The 16,095-nt window shown below is 37.5% G+C and overlaps 1 protein-coding gene across 5 annotated transcripts in view; it reads right to left on the bottom strand.

Moving 5' to 3' along the window:
• LOC107758301 (extracellular sulfatase Sulf-1) overlaps nt 1-16,095 on the bottom strand; it is a 98,294-nt gene that overhangs the window by 17,579 nt on the left and 64,620 nt on the right. For all 5 annotated transcript variants that reach the window (XM_016576012.1, XM_016576014.1, XM_016576015.1 and 2 more), the window contains exons 2-7: nt 9,268-9,496; nt 7,402-7,641; nt 6,179-6,330; nt 2,646-2,815; nt 267-417; nt 14-189 (exon numbers count right to left, since the gene is read on the bottom strand). In XM_016576012.1, coding sequence (XP_016431498.1) covers nt 14-189; nt 267-417; nt 2,646-2,815; nt 6,179-6,330; nt 7,402-7,641; nt 9,268-9,436 — 1,058 coding nt within the window. In that variant the 5' untranslated portion in view covers nt 9,437-9,496. The remainder of the gene's footprint in view (nt 1-13; nt 190-266; nt 418-2,645; nt 2,816-6,178; nt 6,331-7,401; nt 7,642-9,267; nt 9,497-16,095) is intronic.

Below are 16,095 nucleotides of genomic sequence, written 5' to 3'. Positions count from 1 at the left end.
AAGTTGATTTTACCTTGCCCCTGGTTCCACATTAGGACCTCTGACAAAAAACGGTACTCTGATGTCAAAATCATAGGGCATAGACTTCCCCTTGACCAGGCCAAACTGGCCAATGTGGTAACCATGATCAGCTGTGTAAATGATATAAGTATTATCCAGCTCCCCGGTGTCGACCAGGACATTATAAATCTGTAAAGTAAACACACATTATCTTTCCATTCTGTTAAATACCCCAAATTTGGAGCAAGAACGCATAAACCACTGACCTTTTCCACAGAGTCATCTACAGACATCAGCGTCTGGAGCCTCTTCCTGTGCAGGTAGTTGGTGAACTCCATGTGAATCGGCTTCATCGGGCCAGTGTACTGCATGATCCAGTGCTTATCCATGTTTGGTGCATAGTTATAGCTGGGAGTTCTGAGTGAATAAGCACAACATGCAACTGTGAGGAAAACATGCACCTGTCTGCCACTTCACAACCACTTGTGGTTGTTGGAGTTGCCTGTTGTATAACATACTTGACAAGCATCAATAACAGCAGTCGCCCTCCCCCTCCACTGAAACGTACTAATTCTCCTCGCTAGGTGTTTTTCTTGGGCTCGCTCTCCATCTCTCCTCACACCATGCTGAGAGTCTCAGGGTTTCTTGGCAGCATTTAATCATTTGAGGGTTGGCACATGCATAAGAAAAATAATAGCTTCCCCAGCCTTCGGGCCCAAAATAAAGTTTGTAATAAGTCCAGCAACGACAGGGCTATAACTCATTTGCATTTGAAGTGGAGAATAAAATGCTGGGTAAACGGGAAGCTGCGGACTTGTTTGTGGAGCTACGGCTACGAGATGGCCACCTGTTGACTGCAGTTGGCCTCTCTCCACAGCTGAAAGACATGGCCATCCTTTGCTTTCCAGACCAGACTCTTGTGCCTAGTGTCATAATGAATGATGGCCACAGGAAAGCTCCATTCTTTCTGAGTGGACGGCTTCTGCCCTCTCCTCCTCTTCATGCATTTGAGATTATTTGTATCAATTACCACATTAAAAAGCTCACAGGCTTACGCAATGCTTTTCTTCCAGTCTGGCAAGAAAATCATCTTTATTTAACTTTTACATAATGACTCTAGCAGGGCCACCTAGTACGATTTTCTATTATGCAAATTAAGAATAAAGACAGATGAAGTACAGTCTATTAAAAAATAAATAATAATAAAAATACAGTAAAACATAAATAATTAAATTATTTATTAATGTATGTACATTTTACTACTTTGGTAAAATATAAAATACAGACAATGTAGTGTCTATAAAAATAAATAAAAATATAATAAATGTATAAATAATTTAATAATTTCTTAATTTATATATTTTACTTCAATAAAATGTAATTAAGTAAAATAAAGTAAAATATAAATAAAAGTAAATAGATATTTATTATTTAAGAAATGTATTTATATACTATAACTTTAGTAAAATAAATAAACATGTAAAATATAAATAAAAGTAAATACATAAGAAAATAAAAATAAAAGTAAATAAAAGTAGGAAGGAAGAAAGAAAGAAAGAAAGAAAGAAAGAAAGAGAGAAAGAAAGAAACATATCTTGAAGCCTTATTTTTAAAAATATTTTTACCTTTCTATTTTTGGTTGAGCACCTTATTTTGGTATTTTGGATGAGTGTGCTTTTGTTCTTTTTTACGCCGATGATAAATAAACCCCAAAAAGTGTCTGAAACCCTGCTGCATCATTCCAGAATGTAACCTGCGCCTGCCATCTGTTTCCCTGTTCATTTGGCACAACTTGCCAGGCAACCCTTTCGGCACCAGAGCGACTTGCCAGCCGATGTGAACCTTGGGGTATCCAAGTGTGATCTATTCAGAGCACATGCACTTTAAAAGATATTAATAACACAGAAGGGTCTTCTAAGACAATGCATTCCCCAAACCTACATAGTGAAAGGCATGATTGATATGAGAAGTGCCAGAATTTTGTGTAGAAAGACAAGCAGAAAGAAATGGATAGGCTCGAGGGACAAAAGTGTGATGTCGCCCTGACCAGGATCCTGACATGCTTGTGATGTTAAGGACTTGGAGATGGATGGCCTGTTGTCACAGCGCTGTTTGTGGAATAGGAACCTAGCCACAAAACTGATGATAGTGCAGTGAACCAATCAAGGTCTTGGCACCCAGAGTGAGGATCATAAAAATCTCACCCCCCATCATCTTACTTGGCATGTGCCAGAACTTTACTTGGATGATAAATGACTTTAGTTTCATGGTGGTGGTGTCATGTGTGAAGTGCATTTCAGTGCACTGTCATCTCTTAAGAGTCTAATTTTAATGACATTTCCAAATATATGAGGCCACATAAATTCCTAAAGCTACAAACTTATTTACCTGCCAGCCAAATTATAATGGTTTAAAATGTATAGGAAAGTGATCTGCTTGGAATGCTACTGTTCTACTATAAATGTGTCCTTTGGAATATCCTATTATAAATACATACAGAACAATAAAAATATCTAGACTCAACAATTCAAACACCAGTGTATATTCCAGCAGGGCTTGGCTCTCAGACAGGATAGACTGGGTTCAGTGGAGTTCAGCGTTGTCGCTCTTGCAGAGTGTAACTGAATGTTCTGAGAGTCACTCACATGTGCTGGGAAGCGTTTGGGAAGAGCTTGGAGTACTGGGGTGCTGAATCCTCCGGGCCATGAGGCGCTGCATGACTGATCACCATCATCACCGGCCGATGCGGGTACATGCGCTTGGACATTCGGAAGTAGTTGATGCTGTCGTTGGTAATCAAATCAGTGAAGTAGTCCTGGAACAGGCAGAATAAAAAAAAAATCATGCATACATAAAGTGAATGATCTCCACATGGATATGCTTCTTTCACAGCTTGAACAAATAAAGCAAGGGTCAATAACAAGATTTTTTTTCTATTTATTTCTATTATTGATTATTATTGAAAATTTATTTTATATTCATTTTAAATTTAATTTGAAGTATCTGAATAATTTATAATAATTTTTAATTAGAATCAATAATTTATAAACATTTAAATGCAATTCATACGTAGTGACAAACACACTGATTCTTTGATAAGTATTCTTTTAATTTCTAAATGAAATTTAATTTTGATATGTTTAGGTGGCATAAAGTCAGGTCAAGAAAAAACAACTGTCCTGAAGTTATAAATGGGAAAAAACCTCATACAAACAAACAAAAACCCTCAAGTAGTTTGACTTGATCTTATTTCTTATCAGACACAAATGTGTGGTTTTTTTTTAACTATATGAAACTGACATTACCTACAACAACAGAGCTAATGCCATGATGCTCACAACTCAGTATTGAGCACGACAAGGGCGTTGACGGCTTCACTCAATGTTAATAGAGGGTCTTAGCCCTCCATGAATCTGGTGTTATGACAACACTGAGGTCTCAATCTTACTGCTATGTGGCAGCAGCAGGAATGTGCACAAGGGCTTGGGGGTAAAAATCACGTGATGCTGAAGCTGTAAGCCCTTTGATGGCAGTGCTCCTGGTCTGGGCTGGTTGTGGGAAAGTCCCCCCCCCCCAATTGCTAAAACATGCAGCTACCACCGGAATCTGTGGGAGTGAAAGTCTTATGGAAGTTATTGTTTAGAGACGTGCTCAGTGGACCTTGTTCCTCAGCATTACAGCAAAACATATCCATGTCATGCCAGGGTCTCTGTTGTACAACTTATTGAACCAGCATGTTTGTTTATATTGGAAAACTATACAGTATCATCTTGAATGTTTCAGTGAAACAGAATCTGAATGTACCTAAAATAACTAATACATTAAAGATCTTGGACTGAATGAAGGCACAAACTCTGCCTTTGCAACAAATTCTTATTGTAAGAGTTCTTATTGTCTAAATAATTCTTATTGACTAAACAGGACTAAAAGGCTACAGCCAGTCTAAAGTTGAAACTATTCATCATTTGTAAATGTTTATAAACAATTACTAATCATTTAGTATCTTTATTGGCATTGGACTTTTTGCTAATGGAACAAGGTTTGTGTAAAGGGTGGCTGGTTAAGTTTAGCTAAATGCTTGCTAAAGACATATCAGATTGCAATTTTGGTGCAAAAAACTATTTTTATTGCCTCAACACTCACATTAGTATACTACTCTTCAGTGTATCATTAAACAGGATATTCCTTGAATCATAAATAAGCAGGAGAAAACAAATAATTTTTTAAAACAATATAATATAAACAGATTGAACCGTGTTCTTATAATAATCAAATTGACCCCGTACACTGTTGACCCTTTAACCAACCCTTAAACCTACCCATGCCACCACACCTGTCCCTAACCTTACCCGTATCACACCTCAATAGCAGCTAAATTTTTTGTGCATAAAAACAAGCTTTAAATCATTTTATAACATCTGTTAAAATCATTTGTAGATTTTCAATAAGTGCTTGATCATATGGAATTGAAAGTTTAATGACATTTGTAAGCATTTTATCTTACACGAAATAATGATTTGTTTATCTAATGTTTAATAAGTTTATTAGCAAACATTAACAAGCACATCATCTAACGCTCGAATACATATTAACTAATGATCCATTAAGCATTATATAATGTTGAACAAGGTTTGTGTAAAGGGTGGCTGGTTAAGTTTAGTTAAATGCTTGCTAAAGACATCACAGATTGTAATTTTGGTGCAAAAAATGTTTTTATTGCCTCAATACTCACATTGGTATACTACTCTTCAGTATATCAACAGGATATTCCTTGAATCATAAATAAACAGGGGAAAACAAATCATTTTTAAAAGAAAATACTTGTTTATTTATCAAAACAATATAATATAAACAGATTGAACCGTGTTCTTATAATAATCAAATTGACCCCGTACACTGTTGACCCTTTAACCAACCCTTAAACCTACCCATGCCACCACACCTGTCCCTAACCTTACCCGTATCACACCTCAATAGCAGCTAAATTTTTTGTGCATAAAAACAAGCTTTAAATCATTTTATAACATCTGTTAAAATCATTTGTAGATTTTCAAGATGTGCATGATCATATGAATTAGAAGTTTAATGACATTTGTAAGCATTTTATCTTACACGAAATAATGATTTGTTTATCTAATGTTTAATAAGTTTATTAGCAAACATTAACAAGCACATCATCTAACGCTCGAATACATATTAACTAATGATCCATTAAGCATTATATAATGTTTGTTAATGATTTATTAATGAAAGTTATTATAAAGTGTTACCAAAATTTCTGCAAACCTCATGGAGAAACCTTCAGCCTCTTGTGCCTCTCCACTTGTGGGTAATTTAACACCTTCATCCAATTCAACAAGCAGGTAATTGACATCCGATTAACAGTCCAAACATTTATTTGCTCATCCCTTAGACTGCCTCCAAGCCAATTTATGCCCAAACCATGAAACCTCAGCACAAATTCCACATTCCCCAAAAACATGCTACCTTTGAGAGACTCCAAAAGCTTGTTTTGACAGCAGCTCCCAAACACTCTAGAGATGGAAGGTGGCCATGTCAAATTAAACTATTTAAACTTTGATTTTATCACTTTGCTCATATTGAAGGTCTTGCACAAGGATGGCAAAAGTCACTATCACTTCACATCTAGCCATACAGCTTACTGTAAACCATGGCTATGATATAGTATCAAATAGTAATAGTATAGTATTGTATACTGCACTGCATACTGCTTGTTAAATTTGCATACCTTATTAAATTTAGTTCTAAAATGTTGACTTACTTAAAAAAATGTGTACAGACTACATAATATTTACTGCAAAAATAGTAAGAGAAGTATGCCAATCTGAACATAGTCCAAATTTCCAACCTGTCAAATCAGCAGAACTGTAGTTGTTTCCAAAATGAACTTTGCCCCAAAGACATTGTCTCTTTTTCTACCAAGTTTTATTCAGTGTAACCACCTGATGACACAGAAGACACAGATGTAACGCCCCATGCCCCCTTTAATCTAACCACATTCCATGTGGAGTCAACCGACCCAAATTTTATATGTAATTAGAGGCCTGAAATGAGTTGTGAACAGACCATACAATTGAACATAAACTGAAAATTGAGTTTAAAAGAAATATTTGGCATGGTGTCAGGGCTGTGAACTTATGTGACCAGGCGCACATACCTTGGCATAATCCGCGCCGTGCTTCTCCTTGTTCCCGTTCCGACAGACGGTGTAATTATAGAAACGGGAATTTTTGATCAGCCCCACCCATTCGCGCCAACCAGGTGGGATGTAGCTGCCGTTGTACTCATTGAGGTACTTCCCAAAGAAAGCTATGGGACGAAATAAAGAAAAACATAAACTTGAATCTATGTTCAGTGAGGTCGACACAGTCTAAAATGATCATTTATGACAAGCGTCTCAAAACACTGCCTTTGAACAGCACCTGTAAATGTCTGTCTCTGCATTGTATACATGTCTCCTCTACCCTTTCCACTCTAAGCTAAGCCAAAACATCTTCCAAAAGAGCTGGGCAAGCAGCCAGTCTGCCCTGGAGAGTTAATTGTAGACTAACACATCAGCTGGAAACCACAAGCAGTGGTGAGGCCTGAACCCCTGTATTCAGGGTCAGAACGTGCTGCCACTCAAGTCACACAGCACAAGGCTACTGGCACGTTTAGCTCCATGCTTAGCTTCCACAAACTAGACAAATTGAAAATTCCTGTAAAACTTTTATTTGACCTCTAGGAACAAACGTGAAAGCACAATTTTAGTGAAATTGCAGAACACTGTCAGACAAATACATTTCCAACTGACTTTTAAGGGTAAAGTGGGAAACTGTTGTATCACTAAATATACCCTTTTTGTTTTTGTTTTTTTAATACAAAAGATATGTAAATAATAATAATAATAATAACTATTATTCCCTCATGAAGACCTTAAGGTTAAAACATTTGCGGTCAAAACATTAATTCAATAAAATCTGTGCATATACAGAGAATGTGGAGATATTTATTGTTTTTAATTTATATACACAATATTTTTTTCCTGCAAAAAAAAAAAGTAGTATAAAACTAAAATGGTCTGTTATTTTTAATATTAACATTTAAATTGATGAATTAATATTGCACAAAAAAGTCAATGCACACAAAAATATTTCTTTTATTCAGCAAGAACAAATTAATCTAATCAAAATTGACAGACTTTTCCTATTGTAACAAAAACTATATTGTAATAATAATTCACAATTTTCCTGTTTTTCCTGTGTTTTTAATAAAATAAAATGCAGCTATGGTGAGTGTAAGAGGCTTCTCAAAAAACATTTTAAAAACTGCACCGACCCCAACTCTGGTTCAGATCAAGCAGATCAGAATGAGTCGTCTGTTTCTCATTTCGTTTCTTACCCGTTCGGTATCCAGTGTTGTTGAGATAAACGGCAAAGGAGCGCGGCTCATGCTGAGCTTGCCAGGAAGGTGAGGAACAGTTCTCGTTGTTGGTGTACGTGTTGTGGTTGTGGACATACTTCCCAGTCAGCATGGAAGAGCGTGATGGACAGCACATGGGCGTAGTTACAAACGCATTTGTAAATGAGGTTCCGCCGTCCTCCATGATCTTGCGAGTTTTGTTCATCACCTGCAATGAGCCTGACAAACCAAGCAAGACAAATGCATGTTCAATAAATTACGTTTAAGAATTTCAAACCTCAACATGTCTTAATATACAACATGCTGTCAAAAGTAGCCCTAATAGTGTTCGATGTGGAGAAGGATCCCTGTAGTTCTGTGGCAATGCAACAACTGGCTGTGGTTCCAGGACTAAGGCCCTTAGCGTCTCCGAGGGAAGCCATTAAATATTAAAAGAGGAAATAAGTCAAACCTATGATGACAATCTGAGATTGAGACCTATAGGATGTTATGCTCTCAGAGGAAGGATCCTGATCCAGTGACAACAGTTAGGCTTACCAAATGGGATAGATACCAAGAGAGACTTGGGTGGCAGATCAAGAAGACTTACAAGCAAGCAAGCTAATGTTCCCGGGACTGAAGTCCAAGAAGGCTCAAGGCTTCTCTTTCGAAGGCTGAGTTAATGATGAACAACTTAAACTTAAAAAGATCTCTTACAAAAGACGAGTGACAATCCTGCTGAAAAACCCTGCAAAGTCTGTCACCAGCACATGTTTTGAATGCTGGTGTTTCCACAAGGTGTTTTAACTAGTTTAACCAGCAAGATTGCCTTGGTTTAACTAAAACAAAAAATAAACACTGAACCAGCTAATCAAGGTCTTCAGGGTTGCCAGGTAGATGTGTTGGAGCCAAATTCAGCAGGAACATAACTCTCCAAGATCAAGATTGAACATTTCAGACATTCGTCAGCCATTATGTCAGTCAACCAGCATCATCGGTTAAGTTTGGTTATGGTGATCCACCAGCTAGACCAGTGCTACCTTAAACCAGCATGGTTCTTCCAGATGGTCTTTCCAGTAGAGTACTGCAAGTGATTTTTGTACTTCGTATTTTTGTCTTGTTTTCCAGAACAGATATGTAAACATTCTGAATTCAAAATGGATTTTCTTGAGAAGCAAAATTAAGAAAAGTTCTTGTTTTCTGAAAAAAATCAACATAAAATAAGTGAATTCATGCCTAAAACAAGAAAGAAATATCTGCCAATGGGGTAAGAAAAATACACATAATCCAAATGGAAAAGAACATTACTTTTCTTACCCCAGTGGACGATCATTTTCTTGTTTTATATAAAAACTTGATTGATTTTTATACATTTTTCAGAAGAAAAACTTACACCATTTTGCATCATTTTGCTTCTTCAATTTGCTTTAAATCAATTCATCTTGATTTAAGAAGGCTTAGTAAGAACAGCAATTATTTAAGCCATAATGGAAATGGTCAACAAACACTAATTGAAACACCACTAAAAAAAAATAAATAAATAAAATAAAAAAATAATAAAAAAATAAAAAAATTAATAATGATAATAATAATAAAGATATCCATCTCACAAATATTGAAGTGAAGAGTGCAAATTCAAACACCCAAATCAGTGAGGGGAATACAAATGTTTGGTCTAGAGTTCCATTCCCATGTTTCTCCAAGTATCATTACGGCTTTTGAGGATCTCTACAGAAACTTTCCAGACTACTTGCTGATTCATACTATTGCATGCCGAGCACTGACAAAGCCTCAAGAGAGGTCTCCACCTCATTCGTCTGCAGAACAGATGGGCCATTAATGAAGAATCGCATCTGGTATACTCACCCAACTCCACATCCTGGTCATCTGTCATGATGCGTATGATGTTGGGTCTGATGTTCCGTCGGTCACCTTGAACCCGCCCACGCAGGCCCTGACCACGGGTGGTGAAACCAAAGCAGACCAGTGGGGCGGCCAGGACCATCATCCAGGCCAGGCTCACCAGCTGCATCATGGGATTGCAAACCGGGGTGTGTGAACACAGTTTAGAAGGCTGGAATCCTCACAACGTAATCTGTTTAGAAAAGAGCAAGGATATGTTAATGCTTCGAGATTTCTAAAAAGGTCAAAACAAATGTTACTACGGTTAACAGAAATTGGAGAGACTAAAAAGAACCACTTTTCCTTCCTTCGCAAGACAAACGACAACTCTAGATCCTTGTCTGCAACCTCTAATAAATAATTTGCATCTGTTTTTAAGCTCAGTGTCATCTATTTTCACATCCATCCACAAGAACAGCAACAGACCATAGAAAATCTCAAACCTTGCACTGAAAATAAACATAAAACACCCTTTTAAAGAAATCAACACATGCTTTAAACTTCCAACATATTTCCAGGATGTCCGCCCACTAAAATAAACATTCAAAAAGATACTTTAAAAAACATTAGCTCAAAAGTTCTTTGCACTTACCAAACATTAAAACACTCCATAACCCTACCTGTAAAGTTCTTAGCTTAGTAGTGTCACATGTGGTGTATACACCCAATATCTTTACTTCAGTTCTGCACTCATATTTACAGACACTTTCTTGAAGTCAGAAAGGCCTGAGTGTCTCTCTCCGTGTGTGCAGACAAGCCAGCTCTTTCTCTCTAATCAGTCACACTCCTTCAGTAACATTGAAGCTTTGCCATTGGCTATTAAGGGCTGCACCGTCCCACACCCAGCCAATCGCGTTTAATGGCCAGGTTGTCAGTCACAAGGCCCAAAGCTTGTGACCCCTAGCGGACACCCAGTGGGAATTACGAAGCGGAGGGTTCCGCTACATTAACCCTTGTGCTGCAGTCGCCACTCGCAGATTTACAAACTGACCCCTTTACACAGCATGGCATTCGCTCTACACCAGCAAAGATGACTCAGTGTAATCTTTCATATTCCATAGACATGTTTCATTTCCCAAAACCCATGTCCTGGCTTTAAGCCTTGTAGTTTTTGTGCTAATGCATGAGGTAAATAAATTTTCCTGACGATTGGCGCATGAATAAAAGTGGGTTTGATTGAAATACCCATCCAATTTCTCTGCGAGTTTATTGTATAAACCTTATGGAGGACCATATTGCTTGTGGCCCCATGCTGATCTTTGTCTCCGATCAATGAGCTGTGAAACAATATGGCCATTTATGCACCTGATCCTCGTCGTATGCCATTCATTTGGCTTGATAATTTTGCTTGCCAATGTAAATTACCCGAGTTCAATAGTCATTTTATACTTGTGACAAAAAGACCAGTGAGAGTAAAGAAATAAATGAGTAAATTAGAGTCAGCAGTCAGCACTGGTTTTACAGTATCAACTCGAGGCCAATGTGTCCACATATTCCAACTGACAATACTCCATTTGACAGAAGGGAAATCCCTTCCGAATTAGTGACGTAAAGCAAAATCATATTATAAGAGAGCAAGAATGTAAACATATCTTGGACATTGGCAGGGACAAAAACTAATGGGTGTGGTCGCAAATGTAATGGAAATTACAATTAATTAATAATTAAAAGATTTAAAGTAATTTCAAGGAATAAAAAAGTAGTAAAAGAACCACAATTTATTTCAAACTATCTGCAAATAATGATTTCCTTTTAAAAAGTGCACACATTCACTCTTAACAATTCCAGTATGCTGAAAATGGCTCTGTTAATGTTTATGGTCTTCTCATTCAATTACAAATTACCTTACATGAAACATGTACAGTAAAGGTATAAAAGTTTAAATTGATCATTCAGGCCAGGCTTGTTAAAATTAAAATTTTAAATTTAGCAAAATTTGACATTCGAAAGTTTTTTTATTAACTCTGATGATATTCGCAAAAAAAAAAAAAACATTCATGCTGTTATCATATCAAACTCAAAAAACAAAAAGCACTATAAAAGGCAGCATAAAAGTAGTCCAAATGACTATTCAATATCTACTGAAACCATACGATAACTTACAATTACTTCTACCTTGTCTTTATACTGCTTTTTTTTTTTTTGACAGATGTGATCACTATGAACTGTCACTGTATGGACTGATACCAACGTGAAAAAAAATAATGTCATATGGATTTGGAACAACATTAAGGTGAGTAAACAATGTCAATTTTCATTTTCAGGAGGTGGACCATATGACATCTGATAAGAAGGAGCTGTCGAATGGAAAACCATGTGTTTGCCCTCCTCCATCATTGTGCAGATGATGGGCTACCTCTCAAATGGGACTCTAAGTGCTTTTTTGGACAGAGTGGATTTCAGACAGGCAGCATGAGGGATAGTCAGTCCAGTCACCCTGACAGCACTGTGCAAACACTGGAGCTGTTTAGACAAACCCTTGGTGCTTGGGATGGCAGGGTCCAGTCAGACCAGAATGTACACTCACACACACAGTATCACTTCCAGATCTCATGAAAACCTCTTAATGCCCTGAAATTATATAAAGGACTCCCTCAACCATTCATTTGGACGCATGCTTCCTTTCCATCATCTGTTTTATGTCTAGATGGTTGAAATTAGATTGACATTTCAGCATCAGTATTCAATTTAAAGTGCTAAACGAATACTTTTATTGACTTTCTCATGTAACACTACAAGATGAACTATTGTGTGATGTGCCTCCAGCAATTTGAAACTAACATTAATAACTCCAGCCAAAAAAAGTCCCCATAAATCAGTACTTTGCTATTTAGCTTAATCATGTGGTCCTCAAACAACCCTGAATTAAACTGTCTCTGCCCTCAAAGATGACACATTCACCCTCATTCCAGCACTGTAATTTTATAATGCAGTCAACTCAAAATAGCTCTTCTATTTTCTTCCCTGGAGGGAAAAAGTGTTGTGAATTATCATTTTGTTTTAATTACCCTCATTACTGTGAAAATGTGTTCCAGTTGGTGGCACTGGCAAGGACATAGACCACTACTTTGCTTTTCTCTGATGCACGAGTCCTCCACTGACCCTTTGCCTACAAAAAACAGACCTGCTATCCTCCATTTCCACGAATAATGGGAAACAAAGCTTCCACACTTCCATGACTCACTAACACTGAATCAGCACTGGGCTGGTATGCAAAAATGATGTGATGTTTGTATCTGAAGCCTTCAGCGGAAAACCTTGCGACTTCCTCTGGCTTAGTCAAACTGTTATTTGGATAATGTGCTTGTAATGTGCAGAACAAAAAGTACTTACAACTCACTTGACTTAAACATTATGCAACTATTTAAAAGTCGGTTATATTAAAGTACAGTGAAAATCCGGAGACATAATACCTAGATCACCACATTGAACTAAAGTTATACTCCAAATCCTGCAATTAACAAGAGGGTAGTATTGTTAGACCATGCTGTTCTGGAAAATTAAGGATGCACTTATATTAAAATTCTGGAAAATATTGTTAAGCCAATACTTATTCACAACACAACACGCAAAGCAAAGCAAAGCAAAGCAAAAAACACAACAAAACAAAACAAAAATAAATAATTTTAAATGCCAGATACTGAACATATTTGAAAGTATGGAAGACATATTCATTCCGAGATCTTTTACAGATCACATTTATGTGTTATTAAATAGTACTGTAAGTTTAAGTAAGCACTAGATGACAGTAATCTAAATATAAGAATATGCATGAAAATATACTGTCCAATAAATAACAAAATAAATACATTAACATGTTTTTATAAACAAATTCATCATAATTTTATAACACCAACTAGTAACTTATAGCTATTTCAACTTTTGGTACAGGGTCTGCACACATCTGCTGAGAGCCATGCCTTTGTAGACCTGCATTACTGAAGAACAAGAAAGCATTCTTCTGGGTCACAGATGAGCATCAGAGCAAGCATCGTCCCAGCCCTTATTGTTTTAGGGATTAGAGGAAATGACCCAGTAAATTAGCCTCTACTGTACTAATCAGGGCTAAGCTGGGGGAATAATATTTGGGACTTATTAAGAAAAAAAGGTCTCAAAGGTTCAAAGGAGCAAAACAAAAAGGCTACTATTGGACTTTTCAAGCCTGACACACAGCTGCCAAAAATTAGCCCCATATGAAAGGTGCAATTTTCAGATTAATGGATGACAGGACCAGGGTCCTTCAATGTGATCCAAAATCTGTACTTTTATGATTTCACTATGCTTTCAGCCCCCCTCCATGTTTACTAAGGCATCCAGCCCCCCTTCCTAACCACATAGTGGTGTTTTCTACCATGTAGTGCTATCAGAGACAGTGGCTCAGAGGTTCTTGGCAAGCAAAAGCCGCCACTGCTGCCTGTGGTGAAGGCCCAGACCACATACTTTCATGCGCCTTGAACCCCCTTTGACCCACATGGTAATGTGGGGTGGGTAACCCAAACCTCAAGCACCTGGACTCTCAAAAGACTCTCGGAAATGAGTGCCGCCGAATTCACAGTCTTCACAGGTAAGGATAGATGAGTTCCTGAGGAAGAGGCCACACGATTAAGATCAGAATGTCATGACCCGGCACATTCTTTCCAACCGCGCTGGGTTTTATAACATCTAGACTGCCTCACGAATAGTCTGGTTTCTGTCAATCTCTCGTCCAGGAAGACGAGAATGGCAAGGCTGAATTCGTAACATGTGCGATCAGCTTCTAAAATCACTTAAAATGAAAACCCTGATCCCTGTCAGCTTGAAATAATTCCTTTTAAACCAGAGCACCATGCAAGAACTCGTCCTTCACCATGGCAAAGTTGTTTGTGCATCTTCGTTGCAAATGAGAGTCTCTCGTGAGCCAAGAACAAGTATAAATCAAACCAGATGGCACTGCTAAATAGTGAGTCAGCCATTCATAAATGCAAGGTTTCCATAGACAAAGACAGTCTCGAGGGCTAATCCCCCTTTCCATTCCATCACTATACAGACTTTGCTCGCTCCGTGTTCTCCACAGAATGTGCCTGTACAGAAGCCAAGTGACTGGAGAACAATCAGCAGTAAGAACACTTCACAGATTATTGGTTGTGACAGTTGCATTTTAATTATCAAAGAGTCCAAGGCAAGATTTGCTTTTACTTTAACAACGCTGTTAAAGTGATTTTTACGGGATGATGTTCAATATAACCCATTACCTGACAGATATCACTGTGTCCTGAAACTGTCACCTGTATGAGGAGCTTGTCAATTATTTTGTGCATTTGCAAGTACCTTTATAGGGATTGTTCACTCAAAAAAAAAAACCACCTTCCAAACATGTATAACTTTCTTCTTCTGTAGAGAGAGAAAAACTGACATTTTGTCTATTCAATTAAAAGTCAATGGGATTTAAAACAACATGACTTTCATTGGACAAAAAAAAGGACAATTTTTTTTTTCATTTCTAAAATTCTTTTTTCCCCCCTTCTATTTATTGTTTTTGTTCCACAAAAGAAAGGATATTTTGGAATGACATAAGAGTGAGTAAATGAGAATTTTAATTGTTGGGTGAAGTTTCCCTCACCTCATCTGGAAAGTTATACATGGCAAAAGACAGGCTATTTGAATATAAAGATGCACAGAGACTGCACACAGATGACTGTTTCTGCAGAGGCTGTTTGCATATTTCTGTATGCTGATTATTCCCATTGGGGAGAAATGATTACTTAGCCACAGAATTTTGAGGTTTGTATTTTGCAATGTTACTTTTTTTTAAATCAGCCAGGACTTCACTGCTCCATCCACAGTGTCAAAGCCTACGGACTCATGGAGAACTGTGGTCAGGCACACAGCATGAGCCTCCATCACCAAGAGCCGTCCACCCACATGGAAGTGAGAAAAGCCAACAAAACTAGTGTAATGTGACCAGTTTTAGAATGTGCACCCAAATGTATCATTGGACCAAGTTGATTTTCGTTGGACAAAAATACATTTAAAAATATTTTTAAAATGTTTGTTTTGTTCCACAGAAAAAAGAAAATCATACAGGTTTTTGGAATGACATGAGGGAGTAAATAAGAATTTTCATTTTTAGGTGAACTTTTTCCTTTATGATCATCTGGAGAATTTTACATGGTAAAAGACAGGCTGTTTGAATACAGAGATCGTACAGAAACTGCACATAGATTACTGTGTTTGCAGAGACTGTTTGCATATTTCTGTATGCTGATTATTCCTATTGGGGGAGAAATGATTACTTGGCCACAGAATTTTGAGGTTTGGATTTTGAATTATTATTATTGTTTTTAAATCAGTCAGGACTTCGCTGCTCCATCCACAGTGTCAAAGCCTACAGTGTCTTGGCAGAATGTGATCAGTCACACCGCATAAGCTTCCATCAACAAGAGCAGTCCACCCACATGGGAGCAACGAAAGCCAACAAAACTAGTGTGATGTGACCAGTTTTAGAGTGGGTACCCAAATGTAGCTCTTCGTTGCTCAATCAACTTCGGGGCACATTTTGTTCTCTCTGATGGAACAGACGACTGATTATGTGGTAAGAACAAGAATGTGGAATCCGACTGAAGTGGCTTCAGTTTGTTCTCACGCCACTGGACTATTCTGCCTAATCACTGCAGAGTGAATGGATAAACTGCAGTCGCATGAACGACAGCCATGCCAACTGACTCGCACGCAAACACCTTTACTAAATGGGAAAACCATGTACAACTTTGCTCTGCCTGAAAGCTCAAAGAAGCAACTTTTTTTTTTTTTTTG

This window comes from Sinocyclocheilus rhinocerous, unplaced genomic scaffold (assembly GCF_001515625.1).
Source record: "Sinocyclocheilus rhinocerous isolate Xijiao unplaced genomic scaffold, SAMN03320098_v1.1 scaffold142, whole genome shotgun sequence".
In the NCBI taxonomy this organism is placed as follows: domain Eukaryota; kingdom Metazoa; phylum Chordata; class Actinopteri; order Cypriniformes; family Cyprinidae; genus Sinocyclocheilus; species Sinocyclocheilus rhinocerous.
The sequence above is the reverse complement of the archived record's forward strand: the minus strand, read 5'-3'. Positions and strand labels throughout refer to the sequence as shown.